Source organism: Leishmania donovani, chromosome 36 (assembly GCF_000227135.1).
Source record: "Leishmania donovani BPK282A1 complete genome, chromosome 36".
NCBI lineage: Eukaryota > Euglenozoa > Kinetoplastea > Trypanosomatida > Trypanosomatidae > Leishmania > Leishmania donovani.
The window spans coordinates 1,072,535-1,092,293 of record NC_018263.1 but is presented as its reverse complement, the minus strand read 5'-3'; the positions used below and the strand labels follow the sequence as shown (position 1 = coordinate 1,092,293).

Here is a 19,759-nt window from a genome sequence, read left to right as displayed (position 1 = left end):
CTTTGCTTTGTTTCTCTATTTTACGGCATTTGTTTTTCTCTTGTTGAACGTCGTCTACGTGCCTTTACGCTGTTTGCTGCCTCTCGGTGTCTCTTGGTACGCCGTTGCCTCTTGTTCGACTCGCCGTGCTTGATTCTGTTGCCGTGTACGCGCTTCCCCTTTTCTGCTCAGTCCCGCCTCGTTTTCAGGCCCACGCGTTTTGTGTGCTTGGGTCGGGCACAGCTCACACACACACACACACTCCCCGTAGCGGCATCTTCACCGACGGCCATCATTTTCGTGCTCTTTTCCTTGTGTGGAGTTTTTCGTTTCTTTCTCCCTGCATTGCCGGCACTCCTACATATATCATTTCACGAGTTCATTCGCGTGTGTGTGCGCGTGTGCTCTTGCGCCTCTCATGCGCGTGAAACAGAGATAAAGGGACACGACCGACAAACCGGAAAGAAAAGGGAGACTTGTCGTAGAAGCGGTGGTGGCTTTTCTTCTGCCGCGATATTAGTGAAGTGGAGGCGTTGCGCGCGGTGATTGCAGCCTCCTGGCTCACCGAGAGAGACGCACACACAGACAAAGGCCATCTCGCTCATTCGCCCTCGCTCTCGCTCTCTCGTGTTGTAACTGTTTCTCGACACGTCTTTTTTTTTGTTTATGGCGACCCTTCCCTTTGCACATTTTCTCTTCCCCCCCGCTCGCTCTCTCACTCGCTTACTGGTCTATTCCCGCGGACGCGCCAGCCGACTCTCTCCCTCCCCCCTTTGCTCGCGTGTGTCTACGTGCTTTGGCACGAGCCGGGCTCTCGCTCCGTGCACTGCACTACTGCTGCTCTCTGCGTCCGTCTTGCGCACCTGTGAGTGCTCCGCTTGTCTCGCTTCTTGTGCCCCCTTTCTTTCCACTGTCTCTGCGTGTGTGTGACGAAGGGCTGTCGTAGAAGGAAAGTGCGACTCGTGTCTCGTCTTCTCTTTCCCGTCCGTTTTCTGTATTGCCCCCCCCCCCCCGGCCGACTCTCTTTCGACCTCCTCCGGTATTCCCCCCGCTACGTTTTTGTGCTTTTTTTGCGTGTTCTCTGTGCCTGCGTGTGCGCGTGTGCTCCTTTGCGCTAAAGAGCTCGACTCACCTCGCATTGTACTCGCTCCCCCCTCCTGCCCCTTTTTGTTTGTTTTCTTTCACGGTGTTTCCTCCCTTCTCTCTCGTTGTTTTCTCTAGTTTGTGAGGGAGTGGGGCACAGGTGTACGCACAAGAGGCGTGCGGTTGCTGCTCTTTGTCTTTTTCTCGTTCCGATCGCACTCCCTTCCCCACCACTCTCTTGCTCTCCTCCTTTCGGCTACTGCTTTCTCCCTGGTCGTTAACACAGAAAAGAACGGAGGCTCAACCGCTTGACCGGCGCAAACCGTATTCACACATCGAGGTTCCTCAGCTGCACACGCACGACAAAAAAAAGGTCGAAGCAGCAGACTCATCAGGGCTAGCACACACATTCGCGTATTAACTCGCCGCTCATTGTTCAACACGGTCGCGGGTGGCAGTGACGCTAGCCGGTGGTGTCGAAGCTTTCCGCTTTACTCGAATCGTACGCGCATGTCTTTGTGCCTGTGTGGGGAGCGGGTCTCTTCGTTGGTCTTTCACTTGCGTCAGGTGCTTTTCTTTTTGTTGTTGTGGCGAGCGACGAGACGCTTTACTATCTGTAGGCCCACAAACCTGCGCCCTCCCTCCCCCCTTCGACCAGAGTAGCGCAACCACGCTTTCTCTCTCTTTGCTTGATTCTTTTTGCTCTCCGCTGGCCCATTTGCGACGGCTGACGTTATGACGTTAAACCAATTCAAGTCATGGCCATCCAAATACCCTAAAAGCGCGCTGGAGGACACCGCTCCCGTGAGGCTTCGCGCAAACTCGTCGACAGCGGCCTCCGCTTCGCCGGCGACTGCACCGGCAACCAGCACAATGCCCACGAGTGTGTTGTACTCGGTGCTGCTGCGCGCTAGTGTGTCACGCAATGCTGTATCCAAGAACCCGGCTGAGCGTTCACCCCACTCACACACTGTTTATGACATCGATAGCACGGTGAGGGAGGCAGTCCGCGCCGAGGTGGAGAGGCTGTTTCCGTATCGCGGCGCTTTTGCCGAGCCCCCCGGCGGAGCGGATGTAGACAGGGCGACACCGGCACAGCGCTTCTTCGGGCTCGCTCCTAAGGCCGAGGAAGGAGAGCGGAGTGGGTGCCGGAGCGCTTGCGTAGCGCGTGTGAATGTGTATCGCCACATTTCTGAACCCGATACCCACAATCCACGCGCACCTGTGCCTTCGACGACCACTGCAGTGGCCGCCACCGAAACACCCTCATCATCGGCAGCGAGGCAGACCTCGACGTCTGTATTGCAAAGGCTCTCCGGTGGACCAAGGGTGGTTATCAAGAGCCTGAAGCGCAAGAAAACGCTTGCTGTCATGGGGGCAACTCGTGTGCCTGCCCCCTCTATGCCGGAGTCCGCTGAAGCACCGAAGCAGCTTTTCGCCCCCTTGCTTGCGGAGAACAGCATCGGCGTTGGTGGTGTCATGAGAGACCAGGAGGCGAGCTCATGCACATCACCAAGCGCCGTCGCGGATAATTCTCACCGCTTCACTGTGGTTTCGGCGACGGAGCTGCCGGACATGCAGAGGCACCTCGAACGGCTCTTCGACGACTTTGCCGCCGCGGTAGAGCAGTGCCGCGCTGCGTTGGACCAGCAGCAGCTGCAAAGCAGCTCGCCAGCTGCGTGGCAGACAACGAAGAAAAAGAGAGGCGTCGCTTCCGAGGAGCCGTCAGTGTCGTTGCTGGGCGAAGAGGCTTCCGCTTCCCAGCATCCGCAACAACCACCACACTGCACTAACTCCAACCACCGACCCGGCAACTCAACCGTTCTATCCACTGACGTCTTCCCTCGCCACAACAGCCATCACCCCGTATCTGACTTCCTCTCTCCCGACCGCATTCCAGATGAATGGAGACACGACCATGGCACCGTGGCCACAGCAAACGGCAGCTGCTGCACGTCTTATGCGCAAAGTGCCAGCGGCGAATCAGTGCGGATGGCGGATGGGTCTGTTCCGGAGACAACGCCGTCTCTGGAAGCAGAAGACTTTTCCACCGGCATCGTTATGATTGCCCACACAATCGCAGAGCACCTGCACGCTATTCTGCACCCCAACATAACTTTAGCCGCTCTAGAGGAGGAGGCGGCGGCGCTTCGCGGTCAGGGCCATGGCGGCAGCAGCGGTGCCGGTGGGCCGGCTGCCCTAAACGCTGTGATGGCGACATGTAGACGGAGTCACACCGGCGCAGAGGGAGAGGACAGAAAACCGATGAGCCCGGCGTCTTTTTCCTCCCCGTCTCCTTTACCAGATTTGCGTTCCAGCGAAGGTCTTCAGTCGCCGTCAGGGGCCAGCTCGGCACCGCTCGGACCGCGGGCGCTTCGTCAGCTGGTGCACAGTCTTTTTTGGTCCCGTATCACTGCGTTTCTGAGCAGCGTCTCTCTCAAGACGCCCGGCAAAGACTGCCCGATGTGGCTGTCGACGGCCGCCGTGGAGCAGCGTGAGGCGTGTTCGTATGTGCAACTGCCGTTCTGGATTTGGCTGTACGCCGCGTGCGGGCTGGCAACCGACGTGATCCGCGCGCAGCAAGAGGCGCAGAGGGATTTTACGATTCCGGGGCAAGCCACGGGACCTCGCAAGACACTGACATCGTCGTCTGCGACAGCGAGCGCACCACCGCCACCGTCACTGTCACAGCTCTTGCCAACGGTCGAGACGTTGGCGCGCCAGCTGCAGCGGCGGCAGTACGAGCGCGTCGATTCCACTGCTGGAACTTTGCTCACGGCCAACACGTTTCTCTCTTTCACTGGCGTGCAGATGACAGACAAGGCCGTGATGAAGCGCTTGTTCCCTCTGCAGAGCGGTGTGATTGCCAGCGATGCCCTGGGGTTTGCCACACTGTCGCCCCACTCAGCACAATGCATCACTCACGAGGCAAGCGTGGCCACGGAGTCCTCGTCTGGGAGTCTAACGACAGGCGCCTTCGACTCTGCTGCTGTCCCCACCCTCATCAGCATCAACACATCGTCGGACAGGCTGATCTCGGCGGAGCATACCATGTCGGCGTTCGCTGGCGCAGGGCCTAACGCAATAGACCGAAGCAGCAGTAGCGTTGAAGGTGCACCAATTAGTCCGTCACGCCGAGGTCAGGCTGCCACCAGCGTTGTTCTTGGGGACGCCGGCAACACGGCCGCGTATGCGACTGAGGAGGCACCGCAGGTGCACAGCGGCAGCTATTCTTGCCCGTCAACAGTGGAGCTGTACTTGCAGTGGCTGGAGAGCGCTGATGCGGCGCGTTTAGCAGCATGCTCGTCACGGAGTGAAGCGGAACGTTTCCCCGATCGTGCTGACACGGAAGCTGATGCAGCTGGTGAGGCCGCTGCCTCCTCGCCCACCTCGCGGCCGTATCGGCCAGGCACCATCGCCTGCATGCAACCCCATGTATCGTCGTATGCGGAGGACGGTCAAGCCAGCAATGGCGATGGGAACATTGCGAGAGGGAACAGCAGTAGTGGGAAAGACAGGAGCAGCAGCGACAGCTCGTTCAGCTACGCGACGGTGCAGCGGCCAAGCGAGCCCTTCCGGGTGGCAGCTGTGATGCCGTCAGCCGGGCTGGCCCCGTGCCTGGGGCGAGTCGAAAAGGAGCTGCACCAGGCTCGCTCTGCCGTGCAGTTTGCTCGCAAGGTGGGCACTCTGTACGCAACGCAGGACATGAAAACACTGCTGCAGCTGCTTCCCGCCGTGGCCAGGGAGGAGCCCGTGTCACCCAACGCAAATCTCGTTTCTGCACGCGCGGACGGCGGGGCTGTGGAGAGCTTTGGAGGCGCGTTCCCTCCTCGCGGCGGCACGGACAGCACCGGGACCCCTGCGGCGCCGGCAACACCGGCCGAAGGTGTGCATTCACAGTACACGTGGACAGGCACCCCGACGACTAGCAATCCGATGACAGGCAGCTTACCTCCCCTCGTGACGCCACCTCAGGTTGCAGCGGATCGAATGCCGGGCAACCACGCCCTCTTCTTTCGCCGTGCCAACGCCAGCTCGACACCTCCGGCGCTGTTTCCCTCTGTCACATCGCCATCCTTGGAGAAAAGGTTGCTGATGGAGCACCTCGACTCGTGCGCGGCCGCCATTGTCTCCAACAGTTACGAGCTCTTTGTGGACAGCGCTCGTGCGCTTGAGGTGTCCTTCTCACTTGCAGTGGTGTTGCTTTCTCATGTGATGGGTGAGGCGGTGCCGAAGGGAGAAGTTGCCTCAGTGGTGCAGGCAGCTGCTGTCGCCAGCAGCAGCGACAGCAGCCAATCAGCCATATCGACGAAAGCCGGCGCGGTGACAACCACCATGGTCGTGCTGAAACGACTCCCAGCAAAGGTTGCTGCTGCCGCGCTCTCTGAAAAGTCGAAAGGGAGGGTGACCACGAAGACAGCGGCGGCGCCCCCACCACCTCGACCCCTATCTATGGACCTCGCCAAGGTGTTTGGCTTCGGCCGCAGTCGTTTATGGTGGCAGCATCTCTCTGCCTATGTCCGTGAAACCTTGATCAGCGTCGCCCTGCGCGCGCTCCAGAGAAAGGATGTTGCCATGACGCAGGAGCTGTTGCAGTGCATCACCCTTGACATGACGATTGCGCATCACTATGATCAAGTGCGCCGACACCATCCTGTGCCCAAGCCAGCGCGGGTCAAAGGTGGGGGGGATACAAAGAAAGTTTCCGGATCGACTCTGAAGAAGAGCCGCAGCGCTTTCAAGGCTGGGGGGCGTAAAGTCACTCATCTGTCAGCGCCTCCGCATGAGAGCTCGGCCAGCTTCGTGAACGTGTGGCTCAGCAGCTTTGCCCATCTTGCGGACACCACCACGCACCTGCTTCACGGCGATCACAACGCCCCGAGCTCCCTGAAGGGGGCGGTGTGGCATCTGGCGGGACTGGCGCACTACTTTCTGCTGACGCGTGCCCGCGGCTATGATATGTACGGCGGCCAAAGCCATCTTTGCTCAACGACGCTGTTTGGCCACGGCAGCGGTAATTCTGCAGGCGTCGGCGTGAGGACTTCGTCGGTTACCTCGAGCGCCGCTCTGCAGAGCTTCATCACCTCACAGCTGGTCGAGCCTGCGGGGAAGGTGCTCGGCGTCGTCGTATCATTCATGGAGAGCGTCTGCCAAGCGTTGTCGGCTGACATTGAGAGCGGCGGCGCGGCAGAGCGGCACTTCCGCGAGGGTGTGATGTTTGTCGATAACTCGAGTGACGACGAAAGCCTCTTCATGTGCCCCGCTGCGGACGACTCTGTCCGCCTGGGAAGTGCGGCCGAGTCTACGAGCCTCTACAGCGACGGCGGAGGCGGTGATTACGACATGGCCTCCAACCGCTTGGAGACTTCTGGTTTGCAGACGTGCTGGATGGAGCTGGCCATTCACTACTTCTTCGAGATCGTCGACGTCCTCCTTGACGCTGCGCTGCATCTTCCAGAGAAGCCGCTCTACCTGTACCAGCTGACAGTGAGCGCCTTTAACACGGCTGCCCCGTCGATCGACTTTGCAGACACCTTGTCCGCGGCTGTCTTGGCTGGAGGCGCTGGATCGCCGCTTCTCTGGGGCCTCGGCGATCTGTCCAGCTCGGTGGTTGCCACTGCGCCGCAGGTCGTGGCGGACTCGCCGCTGGACCGCGTGCAGGAGTTTCTCAGCACGTACACGTCGATGGTACTGCAGTCTGCGGTGAACTATTTCACCGTAGATAGTAGACATGCTCACTCTCGAGTCGCCACAGCTCGTGAAACGCCATTGAACACATCAGCAGCGGCAGACGGGACGTCGGAGGATGATTGGCCGCGCACCTTTTGGGAACGACTGTTGACCTCGGTGGCTGCACCTGCGAACCCCTCCGCGCTTGGCGAAGTGATACTTACAGCGCGGCAACCGCTAACCTCGGCCTCGACTCCTACCAGCTGGCCAGCAGCCAATCCTGCGGTGAGCCCAGAGGTGTCCGCCAGCAGCTCGTACACGCGGAGCACCATGTGGTGGCCAGATGTTCGATTTCATCGCTACTCACACCTTATCCGCATTGTCGAGCACGCGCAACTGGTGAGCTTGTACCTGAACTCGTGTGCGGGCAGCAATCCGGCACAGACGGCGCCGCTTACGTCGTATCTGGAGGTCTCTCGTGCACCTCGTGACAGCGCGCCCTCGCTGCAGGTGAGCGCCGTTACATCCCTCCTCAACACATCCACTGGCCCATGCGCGCAACTGTTGTCCATTCCCTACGCTTGTCCACCTTCGGCTGTCGACACCAGCAGCAGCAGCATTATTCCTGGAAGTGCCCGCACAACGTCGCATGAGCGTTGCTGGTTCCACTGCACCGGCTCGCCAGCTGACCAGTCACCACCCCGCTTTCCTGCCGGCGCTCATCGGCGCGTGCCGGCGGACCGCGCGATGCGCGAAGTGTGCGGTGGGTTGTGGATCCGGGTAGAGCTGCTGCGCCTTCTGCGCCTCGCAGCCGCACCGCTGGACGCGGAGACATTCGTGAGCTTCACCAAAACAGCGAGCAAAGTCGCGACCCAGACGCGGGATAGGGCAATGCAGACCCACTACACGGCTATTGCCTCAATGAAGGCTGGCGCCGAGTCGGTGCTGCCCAAAACGTACGCGTCCACATACGTGCGGCTGCTGTTCCTGCGGTACGTGCAGGCTTTCTACGCGGATGTGCACGCGCTGAGTGCAAGCGGACCTGCGACGGGGCCAGATCACACTACGAGCGAGCGCGTGGACGGCACGAGTAACGCGACGCCGCTCACCAGAAGCGTCGACCAGCGCGCGGCCTTGGCGACCCACGCGGACCTCAGCAGCCACGGCGATGCCACGCCGTATCGCACACTTGGGCCACCGCAAATGCGCTCTCAGGTGAGCACGCTTCAGCACCTGAGCCAGCGTCTGTGGACGCACTACTGCCATGAGCTGTTGTGGGCGTTACGCGAGCTGTGCTGGAGCTGCGCTGAGGCTCACGAGACGGCAGCCAACCTGTCTGTCGCCTCCGTGTTTGGGCGGCTGCTACAGATGATCAGTGGGCGAGGGGAACTCGAGGGAGATGATGTCATCGACGACTACGACGACGAGCCGGCGGAAAAGTTTCCGGATGAACCACATCTGGACTTGAAGGACGTGGGGATGTCTTTCATAACATCGGAACGCGCGCTAGAGCCGTACTCCACCGCGGAGGGCGTCAGGATGGAGGGCTTCGTCGACTTTGAGGTGTCTTCGTCCAACAGTTCCGTGACGGTAGTACCAGGGATGAGCGAGGGCCGCAAACGGCTACCTGGGCAGCCGCCGAACTCGGGGTCCTCCGACGACTTTGAGCGTCGACTAGAGCCGTCCCGGAGCGCTCGGCGGTCTCCTGTCTCGAAGGCATCCGTGGAGGTAGAGCAGCAGGTGATGGTAGGCATATCGGACCAGACCTCGGTCTTCGACTTCAAGGAGCGGAGGCGGCTAGGGTCGAACGACCACTTCATCTCTGGAGGCACCCAGGCAACAGTGAGGAGCACGACGCCGCTTGCCGCCTCAAGCACTCCTGTGCCGACCCCGCCTCGAACCCCCGTCACAGCTCCTCCTGTGGTGCAGAAGCTGTCTTTCACTGGGCTGAAGCCGCCTCTGTATTTCACCAGCTCAGGTGACACGGCTGCTGCGCAGGAGAACGACTTCTACAAGGAGCAGTCTAAGCAGCCGCAAATGGCGAAGGAACCGATGGTACACTTCCTCAGCACCACAGGTATGTCAGTGGTGGACGCAGCCTCGCACCAATCGCAAGACGACGATAATGGCGAGTGCGACGTGAAGTACGAAGCCAGATCTGATGCGCTAGAGAGCGCGTCCAAGCACACGCTGCCTAAGTCGACTTCACACGAACCTCGTGAGAGTTACTCCACAGCGAACGCGAACGCCGATTCTGCAACCCGCCGCGACGCGCCGAAGCCGCCCGCGTTGACAATACCGAAGCTGTCTCTCGGGGCTCTCAGCCCGCCGCTGTACTTCACTTCTACCGGTGACACCGCCGTTTTTGCGGAGAGGCCGATAAGCCCGTCTCTTGCGCGTCCGCCAGCCCAGGCGTTTCCGACGCTGAACTCGCTGACAGCGGCGGCACCGGCGGTGGTGGGTGCGGCGCATGTCGATCCAGCTGTTAGGGGCGCACCACTGAAAGGCGCGGCTGAGGCGGCGAACGCGTCGACACTCACTCCACCACCTGTACCTGTGCTGCACACGTCCACTCCAACCACTGTCGATGGGTTTGCCCTTCCTAAGCTGTCGTTTGGCTCTCTAGGCCCGCCTATGTACTTCACCTCCACCGGCGACACTGGCGGCTTCATCGAGGCGGAGAATCAGAAGCCTCACGCTGTGGCTGGCGCGACCACAAGTGCACAGATCCCTTCCGACACGATACACCTGCAATTTGGGTTGACGGCGCAGGGCATGGCATCTCGTGGAACGGCCAACACCGCCACCGCTACTGCAGCAGCCATCACCGCTTCGAATTGCCCGACTGCTGCGACGGCCGCCGCTCACTTCCACGGCAGCCACTCCTCGGATGAATCACACTTACGCCCTGTCTTCAGTTTTGCCGACTTTGCGCCAACGGGTGGAAAGGTGAGCCGCAGCGGAAATGCTAGCGATGAGGTGGGCAGCTATGCCGGCTGCGTGGACGAACAGGACTCAAAGGAGCGGCGACGTTGCGACAGTGGATTGTCGTTGAACTCCTTGCCCATGCCCGAGAGTAGTCCTCTCTCAATGCTTACCGGTCAGCGACGCCGCAAGCGAGTGCCTCGCACGTCTCGCCCAGTCCTAACACCGATAGTGGCACCGGCGGTGACGATGGAACTCATCTTGTGCATCTGCTCTATCATTCTCCAGCAGGACAGCGGTATGATTCAGTACGCCTACACCGTGTCCTCGCTCACGCAGAAGCGTGTGCTGCCGGACATGTCGTCGTCCTCGCAGCGGCGCTGGCACGCTGGCAGCGGCACCGCCGCTGCAGCCTCAGGCTCGACTTTCACGCAGAAGTCAGATGCGGCGCAGACGGATCGGTGGCGGTACACTCCTCAACACAGCCCTTCTTCTTTTCATGTTATACAGGCAATGCACAACTACCTCAAGGACAGCCGCAACAGCCTCGTTATTGATCTGCTGGAGGAATGGGTGCTTGACGAGTACGCTGAGATGGAGCGGGCAAGAATGGAGCAGTTCGAGTCCGCGTATGCGCCGTCGATGCAGCAAGAGTGCTCTCCGCAACCGCCTCACCCCTCGTACTCTCACAGCGAAAGCGGCGGCAACATCGGCAACAGCGTTCACCATCACTCTCTTCATCAGCCTCAGGCAGGCGGCACCGGCGGCGGCCGTAGCGGTAAACCGAGTGCCGCAATGCTCGCCGGTCGTTATGTGCTCCTACGCTTGCTCCTTCCGCGCGCCATCACACCTTTGATCACTCAGCAAAATGAGCGGCGCATTGGTGCCGGCGGCTACGGCTCCGTCACGTCCGGCTTCGTGCAGAGGCCCGGCACCGGCGGCGACACGCAACTGCCTCCTGGATGGGGCCAGCGCGGGTTTCGCTGGCGGCCAGCAAAGACACGCGGAAGCACAGCAGCTAGCGGTTCTGGCGCTGGTGTTGGTGGCACCACGCCTCAAAGTCTCCACATGGGTCGGTCGGTCACGACAACCGCGGAGAGGATCGCGCCCGGTGTCTTGGATGGCTTGCGTGCGCCATGGCGCACAGCGACGCAGCGGATCGCACAGGCAGTCTGCAAGTGCGAGGTGGCGATAAAGCACATCCCCCTCAACGTTCAGGGAAGCGAGAGTGGAAACCTGCCCCTCTGTCACGCGGAGGTGCTCTGTATGTACCGTCTGCGCGGTCACCCCCACATCGTCCCGCTCCTCTCCTTCGACAACACCAAGGACGAGTACATCCTTGTCCTGCCGCACTACACCCAAGGATCGCTGCGGTTGTGGCGACAGAAGCACTATCCACTGGGGTGCGCCGTGCTCACGCTTTCACCGGGGATGAAGGACTCGTGCAAGAGCGGGCCGATGCCGACAGCGGCGCCCGCGACGACTTCCAGCACACCGACGCCAGCCGCTGCGCCAAGCACCTCGCTCTTCACAACGTGTGCGCGCTGTCTCCTTCAGGTGCTCAAGGGAGTCGCCTTCATGCACGACCACCGCATCCGCCACGGCGACATCAAGTGTGACAACGTCCTCATCACCGCTACCGCCGCCAGCGCTGCGCGGGGGGAGATGGATCCGCCGATGCTGCCGTCCTCTGTGTGCTTGTGCGACTTCGGCTCCTGCGACACGTGCGACGACGATGATATTCAAAACCTGAAGCACGACATCATGGCAGGCGAGGCTCGCTTCTTGGCTGGTCGGTGGGGCGTCGGCAGGGGAACAGAGGCGATCCAGCCGCCGGAGCTCATGTCGGCGAAGCGGCGCTACGCCCTGCTCCGTCGCATAGCGACAGCCGTCGCACCAGCCGCGGCAGCGACCCCAGCCACCTCCTCGCTCCTCACTCTCTCCGAGAGGGTGGAACGTGGCTCCCACGCTGCGAGCTTTGCCGGTCCATCAGCCGAATACCTCCCGCTCCGAAGCCGTGGTGGGGAGCTGATGGAGTCGACGGGGCCCCAAATGACGGAGCTGCTGCGGCGAGCGGAGCTCTCAGTGGACATCTGGGCCTGCGGTTGCTTGCTCTACGAGATGCTCACGGGCCGCATGCTTTTTGGGGAGGCCCGGCTGGGTCGCCTGCTGGTTCTCGCCGCTGTCGACGATGGCGAGGACCAGGACCCCGAAACGGCGGCTTCAAAGACAAGTACGGCAGCTGGCCCTCTGCCGGGTGCGCCTCGCTCTCTGCAAAAGGCCACGGTGCCGACCACATCCAGCGTTGGTGCCGATACAGGCTCTAGTTTCACACCGTCGGTTTCTAAAAAGGCCCTTGACGACTGGGAGCGGCGCGATCTCGAAGCGGCTGTGGGGAAGCGTGTGGTGGACTTTATGTCGACCCTGCTGGACCTCGACCCTCTGCAGCGGCCAAGCGCACACGAGGCGCTACAACACTGGAAGACGATAATGGTGGAGGCAGGGCTAGAAATTTGAGCAGAGGTTCGAAGAAGCGGTGTGTGTGGGGGGAGGGAGACGGTAATGTCAGTGCAGCATGGATTCGCAAACGCGGCAGTGACACCGATGCATGAATGCATTTTATGCTGTTGCTTCTCACTTCTTTTTTTTTTCGCGTACGCGCTAATCCCTGTGCACATGCGCACCTCTGCGAGCTGACGAGGAACATTCCGCAGTGTGCGCCCCTTTTCCTTCCCCGACGTCAAACTCTTATTCTCTTTCGACAGCACACACATACTAGAAGAAACATACGCTGCTGTTTGAGTGGACGACGACTCCTGTCCGATCTCACGCTCGGTCTCACGCTCGGTCTTGGGATGCCTCACCTCCGGTAGGCGTGCACTGATATGTGTGCCTGCGCGCCAAGGTAACCCGCCCTTTTCACTCGTTTAAGCTTTCCCTTTCTTTTCCTGATCATCTGCCCTTTCTTGCCCATCTGTGCCTCTCCCGCTCCTTTTTTCATGGCGCACGTGCACGGCGCGTCGAGCATTTCGCCGTCACTTCCCCCAAAACAAAAAAGGAACGCCATCAACTGCAGCGGTGCACTTCTTCACAAACACGAGCATATATGCACAAACGCTAAGCAACAGCTACGGAATCCAAAACGGAGACACGCACCTTTTTCCTGCCTCAATGCGAGCACGTAAACTTTCAAAGGACTCTTCACATCACTGTTACCTTATCCTTCCTCCCTCCAAATCTGCCTCTCTGAGGATGGGTGAGGGGTGCCTTACAGACCCGCACACACGCGTGACCAGAAAGAACTCACGAAAAGGGAGGGGCAGGGAGCCCAACACCCCGCACCCATTTCCCTTTCTCTCGTCTCTTTATTCCTTAGTACTTTCACCACGTAACTGCGTCTTTCACACCAACGCGTTGCACATACACATACACACGTACACCCAACCGTCTTTGCATAACTCATAGACACAGAAGCTCTGCGTTCACAGAGATAGCGAAAAAAAAAGGAGCTACCTCAAAACCCTTTTCCTTCAATCGAACACACCGCCAAGCGAGACGTGCGGTGAAGCTTCAGTGTGTTAAGGGCGTATTCAGCGCGGCTGTGTGTCTCTGCTGACACAGCACTCAAGAGGGTGCGACGAGCCTTCCAGTGCGCACAGCAACGTGGTAGCAGCCTCCAAAGAGACAGGCCGAAAGGGGGCGGTGGATACCTCGGGAAGCAGGGCGCAGTGCCAGACACGATGAGTGCTGATGCCGACGCGAGTCCGACGGATCCATTCTTGAACTCTCGAAGTACAGAGGCGAGCCGCTCAAGGGCTGACAATGACGGCGCCATGGTAGTGGAGGTCGTGGACGACTGCCAGACAGCCTCGTCTTCTTCCGCCGCACCTGCTGCACCGTTCGCCACTCGTGTTCGCCCTTCCACAATCGTCGCTAGGGGAGAAAGTCCGCAGGAAGCTATGACGCATCTAGCTAACAATGCAGCGGCATCTACAAGTGCTGCTGCAATCATGCACCATTCTCGCAAGCGAGAGCGACCGGCAGTCGCATTGGCGTCCGCAGGCTCCTCCACCTCGACAACGGCGGCGCCGCCACTCGCGCAGAGGCGACGAATAGCTGGCCAGCGGAAGAGCGGCGCGACACCATCATCATCTCGTCGCGCAGGCGGTGCCGCTCGTACGATCGTGGATCGTGGCCAACACTCTACTAAGGATAGGAGTGATGAGGATGAACTTGCTGAAGGCGCAGGCGGTGAGTATTGCAGCGACAACGAAGAAGGCTACGCGCCCGACGACGGTGTAGAGGGGGACGCCGAGGAAAGAGCACTCGTTTCTGCGTCCATCGCTTTGATGGCGGGCCAAGGAGCGCTTACCGCCCCCTCGGCTGCCTCTGCTACGCCTCACTTGTGGCTTGTCACAGATGCGTTTCACGTGTGTCTTTGGTATGTCCTGCGCTATGCAGGACGCGCGTTGAGCGCGGAGGATCTCTGGGCGTGTCGAGCCCTCCTCTCCTTGACGGCAGTCGACGCTACCGAAGAGGAAGATGGCGGAGAGCGTGCGACAGCGCCGTTTGCTGCGGCGCAAGCACGAAGCGCAAACATGCATTTCGACGACTGGGCTTGGAGTGGCAGTGAGGAATCGGAGTTGCTCCTTAGGCTTCTCCTGCGCCATGCGCACGGCTTCACCGCACGCCACCTCGAGCTCCGCTACGGAGACTGGCTGCACGTGCAGCCTGCCCTAAACGCGCTGACACAACGGCGCTTTCTCTGGTGGGCTACGAAACAGGCCTCGCTTGACTCTGCTGGTGGTGGTGCTGAGACTGTGTGCCTGCACAGCGCTGAGGAGGACGCGTCCACAGACTTGACGGAGACCCCCTTGCTACCGGCCGACGAGCTCGCCCGTACGGAGATGGCGTCATCACCGCTGGTGGAGCACTACGACGGGGCAAGAGTGGCGCGACTTCTTCTGAGTTGTTGCGAAGAAGGTAGGCCGCAGCATCGTCACGCCACTGCCGTCAGCAAGTCGGCGTCGTCGTTCAGCAGCGTGGAGACGGTCATTCGTGTGGCACAGGCGGTGCGCGCTACGGAGCTGCGGACGTTTCTGACGACGCTGCGTCACTGCAGCAAGGCACGAGCCTTGATGGATGAACGCGCTCGAGGAGGTGATGCAACCATCACTACCCGTGCTATCGCCTTCACCACGGCATCCACCCTCGGAACTTCAGGCAACGCTTTGTGCAAAGATGGCAGTTCTGGCGGGGGTGTCATGGCGGAACCAACGCCTGTGCTGCGCCTAAAGAGCAGCGGCTGGACGGACGACGTTGCATGTGCGCGGCCAGGGCAGATAAGCCATAATAGTCTGTACGACGTGATACCGGGACGTAAGCGAGATATGATTCGCTACCTTGTTGAGCGGCGGTACTCTGTGTGGGTGCCAACAAGCACCGTCAACGGCTCACCAGCAGCGTCGGCGACTACCGATACTCCCACCACGGATACAATGATACCTTCTCACGGCCCGCCTCTTACAGCACCGCATGCTCTCTCCTCTGCGCCGTTGATCACCAGACCTTCCCCTCGAGGTGCAGTTCGTTGCACCAGTGCCTTTGCGAGTGCCCCTGATCGGTCTCCATTTCGTCGATGTTTCCCGACTGTGAGTGTGGAGTCGGACGCGGTGGCGCAATGCTGGGATCGTGTTATCGGTTCCGTCTATGTGCCACACTCAGGGCTAAGACAGCACCTTACGTGGATTACGGAGCTATTCCACGTTTTAACCTCCAACAACGGCGCCGGGATGGTGAGCGGGCAAGGCGCGAAAGCAGTGATGGCCACAATGACGGTGGCTACTCCGCCAACACTGCTGATGGTGCGGCCGCAGCTCCTGCTCCTGCTACAGACTCTCCGTGCCGCTCGCCATCAGGCGCGGCCGAGCTTGACTGAGCCGTCACCATCTACCGCGGCGCACCCGGACCCGAAGGCCTTCAAGGAGAGCGTTCCGCATGCCCTTCTGCCACAGTGGTGCTCACCACCACCGGTAGTAAAGGCGACAAAGGTAGCATTGCCACGTGTATGCGGGCAGCTGTACAGAGACATCTCCTCTGGTGGAAGAGCAGCCAACAAGACGGAGAGTCGATCTCGCCCTGATGCTTCAGCCGAGCCGAGCGACAACGATTCAAGTTTGATGGATACGATTGTGCACACATCCCGCTCATTTCGGGACTTTGGCGCTGCTGAGGATGGCACTGTTACCCAGGTGTGGCCGACTCCACCGCATGTGTGTCTCTTCTCCAGCCCTGCCACCTTGCAGGAATACCGCCGGGCCCTTTCCACTCAGCGCGAGCTGTACTGCGTGACTGAAGGCGCCGTGACTGCAGCGCAGCGCCATCGCGGAAAGAGCAGCGCCTTCGTGTCGCACATGTATGACACTGTCATGGCCGCCGTGCGTGCGGGTGTGGCGGCAGTGAAGCAGCATCCACACCATGCGCGCACTGCCGCCTCCGCCTCTTTGGTCTCTGGTAAGGTGACGCACTTCGGTTCCATGCACCCGCCTGCTCCTCCCGTCGTCTCCGAAGCAGCGCCGTTGTCAAAGCACTTTACGCAATCGGTGACTGCATCGCTGGAGTCACTAGTTTATCACCAAGGGTGCCACGCCGAGCATCTTCTGATTTTTACGCCGCTTTACCGCTGGTTCGCATGCCTGGAGCTCTTGTTTCCACTGCTGCAGAGCGCGCGACGGTACGACGACGCCAATGCCTGCTTGCACCACCTTCTCTATGAACCAATCTTTGTGCTGCATCACATGCCGGTGAGCGGCGCTCGCTGTCACATCTCCCCAATCACGTATGAGTTTCGCTACAAACCGCACAAGCGGGGGAAGTGGGTAGCGCGGCTGGCCCAGAACCTGTCTCATCAAAAACGTTACGCGGAGGCGTTCGCAGTGCTGGAGGAGGCTCAGGCGGGGTATCGTGAGTTGGCGAGCCACACGGCCGACGACGCGCGCTCGGTGCCCGCCACCGGCTCCGACGGCGGCGGGCACGTGACGAATGACAAGTGGTTGCCGTGTGATGCTATGTCCAACTCCACAGCAGCTGCGCTCTGCAACGTGCTTGCAGGCAATCACTCTCCGGCCAGCGAGTCTGCGTTGCCGATAAAGGTGCAGCGGCGCAGCCGCATGCTTCGTGTACTCTGGCCTGCTGCTGCTTCGGCGACGTTCGCCACTGATGATAACAACAGTTCTCCGCCTGCGGCAGAGGGACTATCACCTGCCTCGCTCGCGTTGCTTCACGCAGCGTGGGAGTACGTGCGGGACCGGTACTGCCGCCGCCAGGATCGGCTCACACTGGAAAGGCTGCTGGCAGTGACGCACCGCAAAGTGCGTCAGTGGACTCCGCCAGCAGCGTATCTGGAGTTTGCAACGCGTCGTCTCGTGGACGTGGCGATGCGCCACATTGGCGGCGTGCGAGATAAGCTGGATCGCATGCTTTGGCGTGAACCTAGCGGTCAAGCACCTGGACGCCCAAGCACATCAGCAGGCGGAGCCGCGGAAGCGGCAAAGTCTACGACGCCGAGTGGTGCGCTCCACCCACAGCGTCGCCCTGCGTTGCCTGTTGAGCTGCTCGTTCTTCAGCGCTATCTGAGTCGATGGAACGGTGCCTCGAGGACGACGGCCGCGGCCGCAAATGCTGCCACTGATCCGAAGCCTCGGAGGCGCAAAGGCACGCTGACGGCCAACTCCGCTAAGGCAGAAACCGAGGGGAGAGACAACGCCGGGGGCGCGAAGGTGACCTCTGTGTGGTGTGGCGTGCACTGTGAGGGCCAGTGGATTGCGTGTCTTGCTCGAGCTCTCTTGTGGGACTGCTACTGGGCATTTCCCTCTGTCTCTCCCCCATTTGCCAGCTTCCCAGTCAGTGCAGGCGACCACGAGTCCGACCAGCCGCCGCTACAGACCTGTTCGACCCACGAGGTGCTCTGGCTCTCTGCGTTTCAGGACGGCCCACTCGATTTGACCACGCCTATTCAGTTTCTATGGCGCCGACGCGCCTTGATCGAGGCACGCCTGGCGCAGCTGGAGCGCTGCACGAGGGAGGAACTGATAGCATATGTCGGTGCCCGCATCAAGGTGGAAGGGAACACCGCCGAAGGGGTAGGGCCGAGCAATCTCAAGGCGCGAAGGCGAGACGCAGGGGCCGAAGCACCGCGTAAGGAAGCGCACGTAGTTCAGCGTGCGGATGAGGACAAGGGCTACGACAGGGACGAGGAGCGAGCACGCCGTCGACGCAGTCGAGATGAGTACGGCTGTGGCCCACATCGCCACAGCTACACCGCAAAGATGGAGGAGGAATTTCGCGGGAGCAATGAAGAAGACTCGGTGCAGATTGCGTCTTCCCTGCCAGCAACGCCACTGCTGTCCACTGGGTCCGAGACGTCGTCGCTTGTGCTTGGGCGGGTGGTGCAGGAGAGGAACGCAGAGGCGCAAAGAGTAGAGTCGGTGAAGGACAGTGCTGACGCATCACTCTCCTCCCGCGTCTCAACGCTTGCCGTGCCAGAGGCATGGAAGGTGCCAGTCGGGCCGCTGCCGTTGCTCGACATTCTGCGTGCCATCCCCCTCGAGCCTCTTTGGCGGCTCTTGCGGTGTCTTTACCTCAGCCCAGTCACGGAAGGGGTGCCACTGGCGTTTTCTGGCTTCCCCGACTTGGTCTTTTGGCGCACTGGCGGCAGCGGCGGTGGTGAGTGCAGCAATGCGGCTCTTCAGCCCTCAGTGGGGGGTGACTCTGCTGTACTGCGCACCTCTTTCTGCTTGATGGAGGTAAAGGGCCCCAGCGATTTCTTGAGCACGAAGCAGATCGCCGTGAACGATCTGCTGCATCGCTGCGGTTTTGAGGTCTGCGTCGTGCGTGTGGATGAGGTGTACGACGATGGCCAGCGCGTCAGCACCAAACGCATCCGCTAGGAGGTGGCAAGGGAGGTAGGTCTGGAAGGAGAACAAAAGAGGGATAGCCACCACCGCAGCAACGGTGTGTGGGATAATGCTGTTTCCCGTTTTGCCGTTGTGCCATGCTCCACGTGTGTCGCTGCTCCCTTTCTCTGTCTCGCTTTGAGTGCTGCTGCTGCCAACTGCGTGTATGTAGGTGTGTCGTTGTCCTTGCCCCACCACTGTCGGCGTTCGCGAAAGGCGTACTGCTTATCATAGCTGCATGTGCCGGTCACATGGAAGCTGAACAAACGGTTAACGCACACATACACACACACACACACACACAACGCACATATCGCATAAGCATGAAGCGCTTAGCGTGCGCACTCTCTGCTTCTGCTGCTGCAAGTACGGGTACTTGCCTTTGCGTTTCTGGGTAGCAGCAACGGATGGTGCTGCTCTTCAAACTCCTCCACGCACACTCGTGCGTGCAGACAGTGGGTTCACTTCCCAACTCTCATGCTATTTATCTGTATCCACTCCTCGGCTAGTTGTCCCTCTCTCCTTGTTACGTCCTCCTCCTCCTCTTCGCTTCGTCAAGAGGGGGTGCCACACAGCGCATGAAGCCAACCTTCCGCCTCCTTGTTAATGGTTCCCCCTTCACTCCTTCACCCTACCTCTTTCGCAGTCATCACTGCCATCCAAATAGCGTTTTGCCTCTTCTCACGCTTTTGTGTGCATGCCGCGTAGGTCCCTCCTCCGTTCTCAGCACTCTCTCGCAGTGATCCTGCGTCGTGTTTTGATGGTGCGCCATCGGTGTCTTCCTCTGCGCCTTGCCCTCCTCCATTCGTTTTCAGGCTCTTACGCCTCGCTATCCGTCCGGAAAGCGAAGCTGGCCACGCTCTTCTGTCCGGTTTGGGCCTTTCACCACAACGGCTCACCTTAACGTGTCTCCCCTCTTTGGCTGCTTTTTTTTTACATATGTCGCGGTGAAGTCTTGCCTTGGGCAGCGAATGCAGTCGTCCACCCATCGCACTCTGCCGTTACGACCTCCTGTGCCTTCCACAGCCAGTCCGTGAGCAGCTGCCCGTCGTCTCAAGGAAGGACAGGAGACCTTCTCCGCGCACCACTACTGCTCCCCGCCCCTCTCTACCCTCTGCTCCCCTCGCAAGCACCTTCCTCAGCGAGCG

General features: G+C 60.3%; 2 protein-coding genes across 2 annotated transcripts; both read left to right on the top strand.

The window, feature by feature from the left end:
* Window positions 1-1,797: 1,797 nt before the first annotated feature.
* LDBPK_362760 (protein kinase, putative) lies at window positions 1,798-12,174 on the top strand (the record flags this gene model as incomplete). The annotated part of the gene is made up of 1 exon (XM_003865343.1): window positions 1,798-12,174. The coding sequence occupies one exon, from the start codon at window positions 1,798-1,800 to the stop codon at window positions 12,172-12,174; it is 10,377 nt and encodes a 3,458-aa protein (XP_003865391.1).
* Window positions 12,175-13,397: 1,223 nt separating this feature from the next.
* LDBPK_362750 (hypothetical protein, conserved) lies at window positions 13,398-18,605 on the top strand (the record flags this gene model as incomplete). The annotated part of the gene is made up of 1 exon (XM_003865342.1): window positions 13,398-18,605. The coding sequence occupies one exon, from the start codon at window positions 13,398-13,400 to the stop codon at window positions 18,603-18,605; it is 5,208 nt and encodes a 1,735-aa protein (XP_003865390.1).
* Between the last annotated feature and the right edge of the window lie 1,154 nt (window positions 18,606-19,759).